Source organism: Dermacentor silvarum, chromosome 2 (assembly GCF_013339745.2).
Source record: "Dermacentor silvarum isolate Dsil-2018 chromosome 2, BIME_Dsil_1.4, whole genome shotgun sequence".
In the NCBI taxonomy this organism is placed as follows: Eukaryota; Metazoa; Arthropoda; class Arachnida; order Ixodida; family Ixodidae; genus Dermacentor; species Dermacentor silvarum.
The window spans coordinates 164,096,274-164,111,973 of NC_051155.1; the positions used below are offsets into that span (position 1 = coordinate 164,096,274).

The following is a 15,700-nucleotide window of genomic DNA, read 5'->3' on the forward strand; positions in this document are numbered from 1 at the left end:
GCGATAACATTCAGAGTGGGGCTCTGTCAGAGTGAGACTCAGTATGAACCTAACCTAACCTATACCGTGCTGGCTTAAACTAACCTATGAAGCAGCGCAGACACACACAGACAGACAGAAAAAGACACAACGTACGAGCGCTCATGCGTGCTGCCTTTTTCCGTCTGTCTGTGTCTCTTCGCTAACATTTATCAGGAGTATGTTTAGGTTAGGCTGGGTTTCATTAGATTAGCATTGGATAGGTGAGGTTAGGCCCAAGGAGGATATCTATATATCCTCCTTGGTTAGGCCGAACAAGCATGGACTCAAGAATACCCATTTATAACCCAACCTGCAATTCTATCCTAGCCTGACCCACATATAGAGGGCGCTCATATTTTAGTTTTACGTAATTTTTTTTAAATCGCCTGTGGCAGGTAGCATAATTCGTATCGTTGAGCTGGGTTATTCGAAGAGGCGGACATTGGTAGCACGAGAAATCGAAACACATATTCAACTAATTAACAAACTTTGACTAATTAACTTATTAGTTAATTACTTTACGACACATATTGCAATTTACGAATTGGAGCCGATGAGGTTGCAAGACGCATCCACTTGAAATGAATTTCCAGGATGACACCAGTTTCGAGATATTATTTCCCAAAGTGTGGGACGAAATACATGGGCGTTTCAGTTACTTTTGTGCTTCAATGTATAAAATAGCATTTTGGTAAAAAAGTAAGTGGAACAACAGTGCATTTTTACGGCGAGTTTGATGGCGCACATCTCCAAACTGGTGTCATTCTGGAAATTCATTCCAAGTGGATACGCCTGACAAGATCATCGGCTACAATTCGTAAATTGCATTATGTGTCGTAAAGTAATTAACTAAGAAGGTTATTAGTCAAATTTTGTTAATTAGTTGAATATGTGTTTCGATTTTTCATGCTACTAATGTCCGCCTCATCGAATAACCCAGCTCAATGGTAAGAATTATGCTACCTGCCACAGGCGATTTCTAAAAGTTCCGTAAAACTTAAAAATGAACGCCCTGTATAGTCCACGTACCAGGCCGTCGCCGGCGGAGTGGAAGATGGAGTCCGTGGCGAACAGCAGGATCTTTCTGGACCTCTGGCTCCAGCCGATCGCCTCCTGCAGGCACGAACAAGAAAGCCATCAGAGGTGAGCGCGTACGCATTAAACCAGCGACCCAGCTAATTAACGGAGCGAGGAGCAAGCGTCTTCAGTATACCTTGCACACTACCGCCTGCATGATGGCATCGAAACCGCCCTCCGCATTGTCCAGGTTCCCGGACAGCCCGGCAGAGGACACCTTCTCCTGCGAACCAGGAAGAGAGAGAGCATCCGGCAGAGGATTCAGGGGGCGGGGGGAGGCACCGCATAATGGTGCTACTTTTAAGGCGCGCGTCAAACAGTGCTTGTTCATTTCCCTTGCTGCAAACCATCACACGGTAAACTCCTCTATTTATTTAAAAAGAAAAAAAAAAGAAACAGTAATGTTCATAAACGGATGAAAAAAACTGTTTTACAAGTATTCTGTTGAAAACACGACACATCCCTATTCTATGACCTTGTTTAAACACGCCCTGTTTCATTAATCACGTCACAGCGTGTCGTGCTAATAACATCGATCCTTTCATGCCTGATATTTTGTGTTAAATACCCGTGCCAGTGATTATTCGCCAACTGAAAGACTGCACTATAAGCACTGAACACTATACATATATACACTTCAATTATCCAATGGGCCCTCTTAGCGCAGCTCAGCTTCTGCATTCCTCTTTAAGAGTACAGTGCCTATACAATACGCCGCGACACACTTGCGTAATAAACATTAAAAATTTATTAGAATCTGACTTTTTTTTTTTTTTGAGCCAAAACCACGATATGATTATGAGGCACCCCGTATAGTGGGGAACTCCGGATTAATTTCGACCACCTGGGTTTCTTTAACCTGCACCCAATGGCACAGTACACGGGCGTTTTTGCATTTCGCCCCATCGAAAGGCGTCCGCCGTGGCCAGGATTTGACCCAATACGCCACCGCGTCGGGTCATAATAAGAGAGTTTTAGATTAGGGGGCCCCAAGCGCTAGCGGGCCCCTACGCTTGCGTCCCCCTAATCAAAAACTCTCTAATGAACTTCAAACGAGTGTAATATATACGTACGGTGAAGAGGCTGCTGTTGGACGTGAGCGCCAGCTGGTGGTGGAAGCCGTAGGGCGGCTCGCACTCACTGTCGTGGCACGGGTTTTGCAGCCTGCGACAGTTCACGAGGCAACAAGTTCTCATCATATCGCACGATGACTGTTGTGAACGCGTAATTCACCGCCCGTCTAGCATGTAGTAAGCCAGGATGTTGCAACGAAAATTAACTCATCCTTATAAAACAGTGCAGTATAAGAGATTAAAAACGTATCTTTCTTTCTTTTTTTTTTCACAGCACGTACGTTTTGCACGCTGTAGTCTGACATCGTGAATTGGGCGATAATTACCAATTAATTATTTAAGCGTTTTCATAATGAACTGTAGTGTACAATTACTGTTATGACTGTAGCAAACTAAGGAAATGGAGAGAATCCTCTTAATGTCCTTTTGACTTGCCAAAGGCCAAAGCAACTTTCACTCCAATGAATGTAATGTGGCTAACGCAGTCATCTATCTGCCTCTCACGTTGCGGTCCATGGTTCGAATCTCGGTCAGAAGTATTTTTACTTCTAACGCTACCTATTATTTACTATGACACTATTATAACGATTACATCTGTTTATATCGATTACAGCATTTATTTTGCAGATATAACAATAAGGCGGCACGGGAAGCACATATTTTGCTGGGGTACTCGCCAAAGAATGCTTACGCATCAAGAAACTCACCGACGATTGCGATACTTCCTAATGCGAAATTTGAGCGCAGCTCAATACTTCTTTCTATATCGCGACATATCGGCTAGCGCGAACAATCTGACTCGTGTGGCACGTTACAAACTGAGCGAAGTGTGGCGCGACTGCCTCTCTAATCTGGAGATCGCCAGAGCCAACGCGTGGGTGACGCGTGGGCGCGATTCACAACAGCCGCCGCCGACAGACATGCCAGACGACGCGCGCCACTCTGGCGCCATCTCGTAGCCATCGTCAGCGCACTACGCTTTTCTTCTCACGATTTCGCCATACCCTCCTTCTCTGCTTTCCGCCTCACGGTTCCGCTGCACCCTCCTCTCCGCTTTCCTCATCGCGTCTTTCATCCCCCGCTGCGATCCGCGTTCGCTTTCATCTTTCACTGTGCTCATTCGTTCGGTTACGCCGCCGCCGTCGCCGCAGGAACGGGCGCCTAAAAGAGCTGCGCTTTGAAAGAAGAAAACAACGTGGCGTGCAGGCTGCGTTTGGCGTGCCGCGTGTCCGTTAACTACGTTCCACAGCGCTTATATACCAGCGCTAAATCGTCCGTATCAACAGCGCACGACGCCGTCTCAAGACGACAACGCCCTACTTTACGCAACGGCGTAAACACCACGGATGTTACGAAACAATCGTAAAAGGCACGGACGCTGAAGTAAAAATGGCCTTTATCAGCGAGAGATAAGGGCCTATAGGTGGGGCCGCGTTAGGTAAAGGCCTCGATGTCCTCCTCGCCCACGGAGCGGGGGGAAAGGTGCACATTGAGGCACCCTAGGGCCGCGAGTCTGAAACCCGAAGCGCAAGAACACGCCCTCTCGCTGCCCAAGCAGTAAGGGACGAGACATCGCAGTATGAACAAGCCGTGGCGCCGGCTGTGGGCGGCGGAGTATTTGCTCCTGAGCTTAAAGAGATAAGCTGACAAGGGGTCCGCGGTTGTCGGTGTTTGACGACACACCGCCTTGTGCAAAGTTCGCGAGTGCACACGAGAGGCTTGGTTGGGGAAAAGCACTCGGCAGAAGAATTGACTCGAGAAAAGAATGCCCAAGAAAGAGAAGCAAGAAAGAAGGAAGGACGGAAACCCTCTCCTCCTCACCTGGCGGGCGTGGTGTCCACGTACGGCAGCACCACCTTGTCGATGAAGGAGCCGAAACCAAGACGGAAGTTCTTGGTAACATTCAGCATGTTCTGCACTGCGAAGGCACGCATTGCTTCGCTCAGTAAACAATGGCAGAGTAGTATACCAAGAGATTTTGTTTTATAACTGCACCTAAATTTAAAAAATTGCCTATAGCAGATATATATAGCACCATACGCATTCTAACCATTGAGCTAGATTACTCGATGAGGCGGTCATTACATTTACGATAAATCAAATTGCTGAATTGAATAATCACCATAATGACACTAATTCACGTTTTAATAATTTGCATTACAGCCCACAATTCTATTGACGAGTTGTAGCCGGTGAGTTCGCAAGGCGTATTAACTTGGAACGAATTCTCAGAACTGCACCAGTTTCAAGATACTAATTTTCAAAGGGTCCGACGAAATGCATCTGCGTTCCATTTACTTTTGGGATGCAATACATAAATCAGTTTCTTTAACGCCCCGCCGCTACAAAGGGGGCTAGGCGTGCTCAATATGGAGTATTAAGGGGGCTCCAAATCGATTCTCGGCAGCGGGAATCGAACCTGCAGCCTCGTGCTCAACATCACAACGCACAGCCACTCAGCCACCACGGGTGGAGTAATGCTATGACACATCGAATTAACTAAGAGGACGCAAACAGGCGCGTATGACAAGGACTAACCAAGAACATGGGGATCTAGCTAGCGGCGCCGTCTTCAACCTCGTTCTTCAGCTGTGCAATTGGACGCGCGCTCGATCCGGGCATGAATCAGTGCCCTGCGGTTGCTGCAGGTCTGATCGGTTGCTTACACATCTCCCTCACCTACAACACGTCCTTTAGCTGCATAGGACCTCACTTCGGTCCCTATATAGGGACCCGTGTTGCGTGTATGGAAATAGTGAAGTAAAACGTGGCGATATATCATCATTGCATTCTTTTTTTTTTTTCGAGAGGGGGGCGCTATACATGTTTACAGTTATAACGGGGAGCGCCACAAGGCCAAACAGGTTTCATCTGCGCCAGTCGCGCTATACTGTGGTCGCGCACCTCGACTCTGCCAGCTGCGCATTCGAAAGCGCGGCGGCAGCTTATCTTGGCAGCGGCCGACCGAAAACACACACGTATATAACCCCCACTCTAAACCCCGCAAGAACCGCTCTATAGCGGTTCGCCGCAAGGTTTGAAGAATGCGGTAAGCGCGGTGGAGCAACACCGCTTATATTCAAGACGTCGGCCTTGTAAACTATATAGGCTCTGGAAACCTCGAAGCAGTGCATGGCGTCACGCCTGGAAGCCGATGTTTGCACTGAAACCAACGCAGCGGGGCGTAAACAAGTGTGAAATAAGCATAGTCGCTGACCGCTTTCCAGCGTTGCCATTGATTGCGTGACCTGTACAACATTGTGTAAGCATGAAGTCACTATGAAGCATGGAGATCGCAGGGAGAGAGAGGCCTTCGTCCTGCAGTGGACACAAATACATGCTGATGACGATGATGACGAAGTGACTTCGAGCTTTGATGCATCGAGTCCCCATGTTCTGCAAATCGGGACACTCGATTCTGGCCGGCAAGATTGCGATGGCGGGCATACACGCTTAAGGCATATATATATATATATATATATATATATAGAACAAGTTTCTGGGGACATTGCAGGATTGCCGACACTTATTTTACAAGTTATGCATGCAGAAGCTCTGCCCCACAGTTCTCGCACCTAAAAGGATCACACGTACAGTCAACCACAAAATATTATACGGACCATGCAATCCGATAAAAAGCTGAATATCTCCGTAGCCTCACAACGCACCCAGGTGTTCGCACTTCGGGCCTCGACTAGAATATGTTAACAACATTGTCGTATACAGTTTTACGGGCTACCGCTAATATGTATCCTTTTAATAACAAGTCGCAGTTTCGCCCGAAAGGCGAAGCATCGATGGCGAAAGCAAATTAGTGGACAGCTATACAAAGCAAGGATAGTATAAACTTGTAAACATAGGCATACAAACTAAATTAACAAGCACGGCGTCACGCGCGCACAAGCAAACATGAACGCATCTCACTCGATGACCGCGGAAACTGGCTGTCAAAACGCTGGAGTGAGCCAGCGCGGGGGCAGCAGCGCGCGAATCGAGCTTCGTGCCGGCGCTCGCATCAACGCGATCTGAGCCGCGGAAACATAGTGAGGGCGTACTTGAGATGGCTTTCAGGCGGGCGGGCGCTGCGCGAAATTTCTATAGGGACCCACTCACCCAGGTCGTCAGCGAGCTCAGCCACCCTCTCCTTGTGCTCCTTCATGGAATGCGTGAGGTCCATGAGGTAGTACAGGTCCACCGGGTAGTCCTCCGCCTGGCGGTAATGAACGGTGAACGTCTGCTTCGAGCCTGCATGCGTGCGGGGAGAGGAACGCACAGGCGCTTGGACGAAGGAAATAAAGTTATTTTGTGGTACACGGAATCATTCCGCAGATGGGCTTTAATTCCCACGCGTATCGACAGCCGCAATCAAGATGATTTTGGTCGAGTGTCAGGGGGCGCTATATACGCTGATCATACTGGTTGTCGCGTCTGTCAGGTGTGCAGAAAAGCGAACTTGTGAAATTTAGTGCACTATAGCGACGCTGTTACTCTCAAGAGCTTCAACGCTGCTTGGCGCACGAAATGATGGGAGTTCTTACAGCCTGCGTTTCCGATGCCAGTGCATGTGTGCGCATGTTCCGCGAAATTCACCACTGCGACTCAGAAAATTCTTCGCGGATGTAAGCAACTTATAGTTGCTCGGGGCAAACGCTGCGAAAGCGACATTTTGTGGTTGTGGTGGTGGTGGTGCACATGGGTTGTGGCAACAGGCGGGTTTAGCCTGGTGATCAAGGGCGGCAACTGCTCCGCCCGAACGTCTCCTGCAATGTCACTGCGGTGTTTCACCACATGTCCATAAACCCATGACCCGAGGCACTATATGGCCAGCCACGAGCTCTGATTGCACGGTATTAAATGCTGTTGCGGCCCCTAGCTCTGTTCCCCTTTCCAACCCAGCAGGGACTCTTCAATAAAGATGTTTTATCTATCTCTATATATATATCTTCTGACTTTCAAGAGCTGAGTGATCCTATAACGACCAGCTCAGAGGCTTAATTACCTATTGGATACACGAAGCTCTCAAAGTTCAAGGGTGCACACAGACGTGGAACAGTGTGCAAGAGACCGCTCACCAGGGCGCAGCGAGAGGCGAACTTCACCAGGCTGGAATTGCACATCCGACCCGGCCTTGTCCACGGGCTGCAGGGGAGAGAGATAGATAAAACTTTATTTTGTCCATGATGGGGTCTGGGGGCGGCGGGGGTTGGGAGACTAACCCCCAGGCCTCCCCTTCCTCAGACGGCGGCCAGCCCTTGTTTTCTGGCGGCGTCTTCGGCCATCCGGACGGCCCAGAGTTGCTCTTCTGGGTCCAAGCTGAGCAGCAAAGTCTCCCACTGCTCGGCCGTAGTTATGATGTGTGTAGTGTTAGGACAGCTTATTAGTGCCACGCCAGTGCATCATCGCTCCCGCTGCCTCCGTATATTAGGCAAACGCAATGAGAAGCGCATCGTCTACAGTGGACTGTCGACCATGTCGACGTCCGAGCGGCGGTACTAAGAACCACTCGTTAGAATTGCCCCCCCCCCCCCCACGCACACACACACACACACATACACAAAGAGAGAGAGAGAGAGAGAGAGAAAGCAAGGAGAGAAAAGGCAAGGAAGTCAACCGCAGCTGAGCGTCCGCTTTGCTACCCAACACAGAGAGTCAGGGAAAGGGGGAATACAAGTAGAAATAGAGGGAGAGAGTGAACATTGCGTCATGCAGGTGGATGCACAGGGTGACTATATACGGTCACTCAAGCCGGTGCACTTTAAGAACTGTACTGTATACAGTGCGCGAATAGCTTTTGCGGGCTTGCGACGGATGTGTATTTGACTCGGAAAACACACATGCAGGGCCCATTCGCCTACAGTGGGAACCATCGCAAGCCGTTTCCCGAAGCCACCCCTATATTGAAGCACTCGGAAGGACTCCCAAATGTTTGATTAAAAATAATAAGCTTACTTAGTTGGTGTTTGTTTAATTTGTCTATATTTAAGTGTTCTTCGACCAGACTGACTGCAGTCGAACGCTGACCTTCAATTTCTCTTAAATCCACGTTATAAAAAAAGTTGTCGCAGTTTCACCTGAAAGGCGAAGCATCAATTGCGATAGCAAATTTGTAGAGAGCTATACGGGGTAATGATAGTAGCTTTATCAGCTGTATAAACTTGGACATGCAGGAGCACCGGCAACATGCAGAACTGTTGTCGACGCCGTCGGCGTTTTGCCCGCGTTCGCACAAAATGCCTGCGGCGTTGGTGACTGTTGCCGGAGCCTCTGATATAAATTGGCACTTGGTGCCGCAGCTAAACGTCGCCTCCTTTCCCTCCCCCCCCCCCCCCCCCCACGGCCTTTCGTGCGTCGGAAGAAGGCGCGTTTGCTCTACATATATGGTGATTGTAAAGGAGGAAAGAGACGCCTACTTCTCCAGCCCTTAAGGGAGCACGGGGCAGAACGCGCGTTTGTTCTCCGCCGTGGGTTCACTCCCCGTGAAAGCGCGCGTCCCTCGCGCCCTTTCACTCGCACAAACAGCGTTCGGCGGTGCGCGGCGACGATTTCATCTCCATTGACGTCATACGGAACCTCACGGCGACGACGACGGCGACGACGACGGCAGAAATCTGCTTTGGAGTGTCCATATAATTGCTATCGCAATAAAAAGTTAGGCGTGCAGGCACAAGATGAGGGAAACTGAAAATACGAACGCCGGCGTTTGTGTTTTCCGTTTCACTCATCTTGTGTCTGCACACCTAAAGCTTTTCTAACATGAATCCCTAACAAATAGCACAACTTGCTGTCCTTCTAAAGTTTCCCTTCAATCGTTCAGAGTATACATGGTTGACAGACAGACTGTTCAGTGACGACAGGGAAAGGAAGTGAATTTAGAGCTCGTGTAAATTCCAAACAGCAGTATGATTTTCTGGAGTACGCTATCTATAGGGTCATTTCTTACACGCGCCGATACGGTTAGGCTGCTCTGTCAGGAAGTGATTCGGCGAACATCTGAGAACTAGCGAAATAGAGCGTGAGACAACCACGTGGTACAAGGGCGGGGAAGTCCTTGAAGTCTTCCGTGTTTGAATTGAATTTGACCTTTGTTCATATAATAACGGCGGAAAAGAACGCGAACATTTGTCGGGTCTGTAGCCAGAGGACAGTTGAAGGTCCGAATGAGATGAAAGCAAATTATTCCGCTGCTACATTCAAGGGGGGAGGGGGGGAGGGGGGGGTTGACATCCTTCGCCGCATACGGTTATTTTTTCCCGCAAGTACCGATTGAGACACGTTAAGCAACAAGCACAGCCAAGGAATTGAGTGACCCAACGGGTGCAATATACGCACCCTGATTTCCTCGATGCGACTCTGCGGGTCCTCGATGGCGTCCTGGCTGCAACCGCTGTCCCGAAGCACCGAGGCCGGGTTGCAACGGGCCACACCTCGTGGGAAGTTCTGCACAGAGGGAAACAGCACCCTCATCGAGTGACACACTGCGTGTGTATACGCGCGCACGTGTGTGCTTGTGTATATGTGTTTATATGTATATATTTACGTGTCTGCACTTGTGTGTATGTGTGTGCGTGGGTGCACTGGACGCCAGCAGGTCAGCCTTCGCGCTAAAGAGGACGCCTCGACCAATGTGGCTATATATATAGTGGCGTTTGATTGTGAGATTTCGTCTTATTAATTTTACCAGCACGCCTGTGAAATACTGAGGTCGCTTGTTGCGGTTTGCAGAGCATTCGAACCCTTTATAAATTAAAAAAAATGTCACAGTTTCGCCCTAAGGGCGAAGCAATGAATGCGATAGCAACACAGCAATGTCATACGAAGTAAGGTGAGCGGCCTTGGTAGCAATATGAATTGTAGTAAACATGAGCTGATTAAGTAAGCAGGTGTACTGCGGCGTAAGTAGACCGACATGAAGAGAGACTCGATGACCACGAGAAGGCGCGTGTGAAACGGTGGTGTTGATGAGAAGCGCTTACCGTGGGCAGCGCGTGCGAAGGGACACACCTGTAGTGCTGCACTGCCGATCTGGGCAGCATTGCATGTGTAGCGTGCGTTGGAAAATGTGGCCCGACTATTACTAACTGAATGAACAAGCGTGGTGTGAGCGCGCACAAACAAACATGAATAGATCACACTGAATGATTGCAGCCAACGACTGTCAAAACGCTGGCAGCGAGCGCATACGCCGCGCAGCGGGCGAAGGTACGTGCGGTCTATCGCTTCAACGGAAACTGAGCGGCCAATGCACGGCGCATAAAGGTCAGAGCCGTGTGGAGATAAGAGACGGTGCGAGCGAGCGAACGACGAGCGCGGTTTTTGGCAGAGTAGAAGTGCGCCCCCCCCCCCCGCGCTCCCTCCCCCCCCTCCCCCACGGCCTCTCGCGCGTCGGAAGAAGGCGCGTTTGCTCTACATATATATGGTGATTGTAAAGGAGGAAAGAGACGCCTACTTCTGCAGCCCTTAAGCGAGAACGGCGCAGAACGCTCATTTGTTCTCCGCCGTGCGTTCACTCCCCGTGAAAGCGCGCGCCCCTCGCGCCCTTTAACTCGCACATACAGCGTTCGGCGCGCGATTTCATCTCCATTGACGTCATACGGAACCTCACGGCGACGACGACGACGACGGCGACGCCGACGGCAGAAATCTGCTTTTAAGTGTCCATATAATTGCTATCGCAATAAAATGAGGACGCTTAAGCTTCGCCTTTAAGAGTGGAACGCGATAGCATTCAAAGATCCCTGGCTGCTTGTCAAGCTTCCCACCAACTGAAGGTTTCTTTTTTCTCCACCTTCGCCTCAAAGCAGCGCTGCCGAGGAGGCGAGCGCCATCTGGATGGTATTTTTGCAAGGAGCAAAGCTCGGCGCGCCGCTGTATGCGTGGTAGAAATGCTGGAAACCGGTGTTTGAGTTTCCGCCGTAAGAGAATTATGTTTTCTCGTATATCCAAATGACAATCCGACGCTATCACGTCCGTAGGTTGTGGTTACGTTGTACCTTACGATCTTTCTGACGCATTTTACTTTGCGAAATTCGATTGGTTCACCAGCGTCTTTGCGCCACGCGGAGGGCCTACGTGGTCGGGGTGGTTCGGGATGATTTTCTTGGCCGCGGACGCCGAGACCGACGCTGGATTTTCTGCGACACGGTGCCTTTAACGCTATCACGTTAAAAAATATGACCTTTTTATTGCGATAGCAATTATATGGACACTCAAAAGCAGATTTCTGCCGTCGGCGTCGGCGTCGCCGTCGCCGTCGCCGTGAGGTTCCGTATGACGTCATTTGGAGATGAAATCGTCGCCGCGCGCCGAACGCTGTATGTGCGAGTGAAAGGGCGCGAGGGGCGCGTCTTTCACGGTCGAGTGAACGCACGGCGGAGAACAAACGCGCGTTCTGCGCCGTGCTCGCTTAAGTCCTGCTGAAGTAGGCGTCTCTTTTCTCCTTTACAATCACCATATATGTAGAGCAAACGCGCCTTCTTCAGACGCGCGAGAGGCCGTGGGGGAGGGGGAGGGAAGGGAGGCGACGTTTAGCTGCGGCACCAAGTGCCTATTTATATCAGAGGCTCCGGCAACAGTCACCAACGCCGCACGCATTTTGAGCTAACGCGGGCAAAACGCCGATGGTGTCGACAACAGTTCTGCGTGTTGTTGCTACCAAAGCCGCTCACCTTACTTCGTATGACATTGCTGTGTTGCTATCGCATTCATTGCTTCGCCCTTAGGGCGAAACTGTGACATTTTTTAACGGCCGTCTAATCATCACATCGAAGCCGTCCGTTCGCTGCCCGATGTGGCAGAACAAGACAGAGAACGTTTTTCTTTTAATTCAGGAAATGAGAAGAAAAGGTACTTTTCAGCAGAAATTCGTTCCAGGGTGCCCGAAGCGGCCTGTAGACCGGAAAACACGGCGCTCATTTCAGCTGAGGGGGTAAGGAAATCCACGAGCAGCCCGCGGTCCGCAGCCCTTGCCCAGCGTGATACCGGTTACCGCGTGTGCGCGGTGTCCTTTTTCATCGCTACAGGGGGGCCGGTCGTCGCGGACAGCCGGAACACGCCACCTGCGAGCTCCTTTCGATTCAGCCGTTATACTAGTACACCTTCGCCTGGAGAGAAACTTGCGCGTCGTTGTTTGTGCGGACAAGCCCTATCAAACTTCTCTGGACTGCGCCAACGGCTTCCTTTTGACTTGCCGTCCGGGTGTCTACACGAGTGATTGCGGGGCTCGATCGAAACCCCCCTGCTGAGCGTTCGCTGCTCGATGGCCCGTGCTTAGCTCCTTGCGCTGCAGGGCATGACTATATACATATAGCTCCGAGATCCGGTTACACGCGCGCTGTCCCTTTAGCGTGCTGCACATCTCTGAGGCCACGTACGCGTGCAGGGCACAGATTTTCCCACACAAAAATTACCAGAGGAAGAATGTGGCGCTATAGTGTCGAGGTAAGTTCGCGGCAAGCTCGGCGGGAATGGTGGATATAGTACGTGGTTTGCCTAAATTTCGGCCGTCTGTTTTCTCAAACGACCTTGCGACTTAGCTAGTGATAATTTTCATCAAAACCCTGCGTTATAAACGACACGACTCGCAATGGTTATACGGGTGCGCGCAACGTCATATCGCATTCGTGCGTTGAGAGAGAGAGAAAGAAACGTTTATTGCTGAAACAGTGTCCCGAGCGAAAGAAAAAAAAATATGACTGCTTGGAAAGTTAAGCCGATAAAGGCCAATTAAGCTAAATGAATAAGTTTGCCGCGTACAAATTTACGAGGATTAAACAAATCCATATATATATATATACATATATATATATATACTACCCAATATTATCATGCTATATATCTGAACGATCCCAATGCCAGATGTCTCTCAGATAATTTTAGTAGAAAGCCTTTATGTTCCATGGGAGTGCATTCACGAAACTTCGCTTTCGTAATTTCGCTTTCGGTTTCGGTATCATATCATTACTTAATAATCGTAAGGTGTCATCTGCAATTGATCACGTCGGTTTCAACAAGTTACTCAAAAGTACATCACAAAGCATCTCGGGAATCTTGTGCGCTCTTCTTTTTGCGAACTTTGTCATCGCGCCAAATTCCTCACGATTGCAAGACAGCCAAGGTCATAGCAATTTTTAAATCAGGCGACCGCTCATCACCACTTAACTACCGGCCCATTTCGTTAACCAGTACCATCTGCAAACTACTAGAGCGTGCCATACATTCGCAAATCATAACATACCTAGAGGAACGTAACATAATCTTCAAATATCAGCACGGCTTCCGCAAGGGATATTTATGCGATGGGCAACTAGCCGGATTTACTAATGATTTGCTTTCATGGATTGATGCTGGAAACCTATAATTGACGGCGTCTTCTTAGATTTTTCGAAAGCTTTTGACCGCGTTCCTCACCACAGGCTACTACTGAAGCTAAAATATCTTAACATTCACGCAGACGTCATTGCATGGATAAAAGATTTCTTGTTATATCGAACTCCATTCACAAGTATTAATAACTACAACTCCTCCTCTATTCCTGTTACTTCCGGCGTTCCACAAGGGAGCGTGCTCGGCCCTTTGCCTTTTCTAGTCTATATTAATGATTTGCCTAACTGCATGACGTCCCGGGTAAGATTGTTCGCCGATGGCTGCGTTATTTACCGTGAAATTACTACTGACACTGACCATGAAGTACTGCAATCAGACCCAGATGCATTGAATACATGTTGTTCTGACTGGCAAATGACCCTAAATTATACTAAAACTAAGTGCATGTCACTTTCACGCTCCTCGTCTCGCATTCCAACGTCATACTCCCTTGATAATAATACTGTTGAGTTTACTACAACGTATGAATATCTAGGAGTCAATTTTTAATCGGATCTGACATGGCATCATCACATCAACATTACTCTTGCATCTGCTAACCGCACTTTTGGTTTAATCAAACACAGACTAAAGCAAGCGCCTTCACACCTAAAGAAACTCGTGTACACCATTTTAATCATACCTAAAATTGAATATGAATGTGCCATCTGGGATCCGAACCAGGACTACATCGTACGTAACCTTGAATCCTTGCAAAGCCGTGCTGCTCGTTTTATTTTTTCAGACTATTCCCCGTACTCTAGTGTTACATCTTTAAAAAATCGTGCCGAACTAGATCCCCTATCATTACGACGGAAACACGCGCGGCTGTCCCTCTTTCATAAACTTTATCATCCCGAGCATTTACATGATGACTTCTTTCAATCAACCTCCGTAATTTTTCCTCGCCGAGATCACCCTTTCAAAGTCAAACGCCCAATGTGTCACTCAGCTCTTTACGCGCAATCAATTATACCCAGAACCATACTTGACTGGAATAACCTACCATCAGACATTGCTACTGAAGTTCATCCCGATAAATTTCAACAAAAGCTGCGTACGTATATCCGAATGTGACGTGTTTGTGCAATGTAAAACTGTACTTTTCGTATTTCATGTTTTTTTTTTTTTTGTTACCTTCGCTATCCATCCGATATTCTTTTTCAGTTGTTTTCTTTTTTTGTGCCTTTTATTTTTTCGGAATTCTAGGTGTATCAATTGTTCAAATGTCTTCTAATTTTGTCTGTCCCCAGTTCGACGTCGAGTGTGAAGCTCACCGGACAGCACTGAACCAGCTTGACTCTCGACCATTTTCGGAAATGAAGATCCTTGGACCATGGCCGTATGCGTCGATGGCACAGAAAGCCACGAAAGCATTGTTGCACGACCTCAAGTCGACAGGTCTTGGCGACCGTCTGTAGACTTCGTGCGAAGTTTCAAATGTGCGCGGAACTGTGCTCTCTATTTCCTTTCTCCCTCTTTTCATCATTATACCCCCTTCCCCCAGTGCAGGGTAGCAAACCGGACGTACGTCTGGTTAACCTCCCTGCCTTTCCTCTCTTCTATTTCTCTCTCTCTCTCTTCTAATTTTGTGCTACTTTAGTTTTATCCGAACTTTCATTTTACTACACGAATTCGTGTCTGCATATTTTGTCACTTTTGCTGCGTTTCTGTCATAAAGTGTTCGTCTGTCCCCCCCCCCCCCCCCCCCCCCCTTATGTAATACCCTCTTCTGGAGGGCCTTTAGGGTTATTTTGAAAAAAAAATAAATGAATAAATAATTGCGCGCTTCATCATTGGTTGTAGCTCAAGCAGCACCACCGCACGTGACATCGATTGGCGAGATCACAAGACGAGTGCCAAGGCGAAGGCTACTTACAGGGAGCTCTTATAAGAGAGACGAAGCATCACTAAAGCTCCCTAATGTCCCATATAGTCGAGCAGGAGGCGGTAAGAATTGCTATTTCGCTCCCAAGCGGTCCGCGCTCAATTCCATGTATGCAGCTCAATAATCAATGGAGTCCTCGTTGAGACTAAAGACCGCTGAAGACGCCCGCTATCGCTGAGGATGCCAGGTGTACTCTTGTGAAAGAAAAAAGCTGCAACGTCACCATTCGAGAACGCGCGCACACGCAATACGGCGCGAACTTGCAAACGTTGCGCCAGTG

The 15,700-nt window shown here is 48.8% G+C and overlaps 1 protein-coding gene across 1 annotated transcript in view; it reads right to left on the minus strand.

Annotated features, from left to right (window-relative positions):
- LOC119442026 (integrin beta pat-3-like) overlaps positions 1–15,700 on the minus strand; it is a 52,870-nt gene that overhangs the window by 13,494 nt on the left and 23,676 nt on the right. Inside the window, exons 3-9 of the mRNA XM_049661814.1 lie at positions 9,501–9,608; positions 7,244–7,310; positions 6,285–6,416; positions 3,993–4,089; positions 2,172–2,262; positions 1,235–1,321; positions 1,051–1,134 (exon numbers count right to left, since the gene is read on the minus strand). Of these exons, the coding sequence (XP_049517771.1) occupies positions 1,051–1,134; positions 1,235–1,321; positions 2,172–2,262; positions 3,993–4,089; positions 6,285–6,416; positions 7,244–7,310; positions 9,501–9,608 (666 nt within the window). The remainder of the gene's footprint in view (positions 1–1,050; positions 1,135–1,234; positions 1,322–2,171; positions 2,263–3,992; positions 4,090–6,284; positions 6,417–7,243; positions 7,311–9,500; positions 9,609–15,700) is intronic.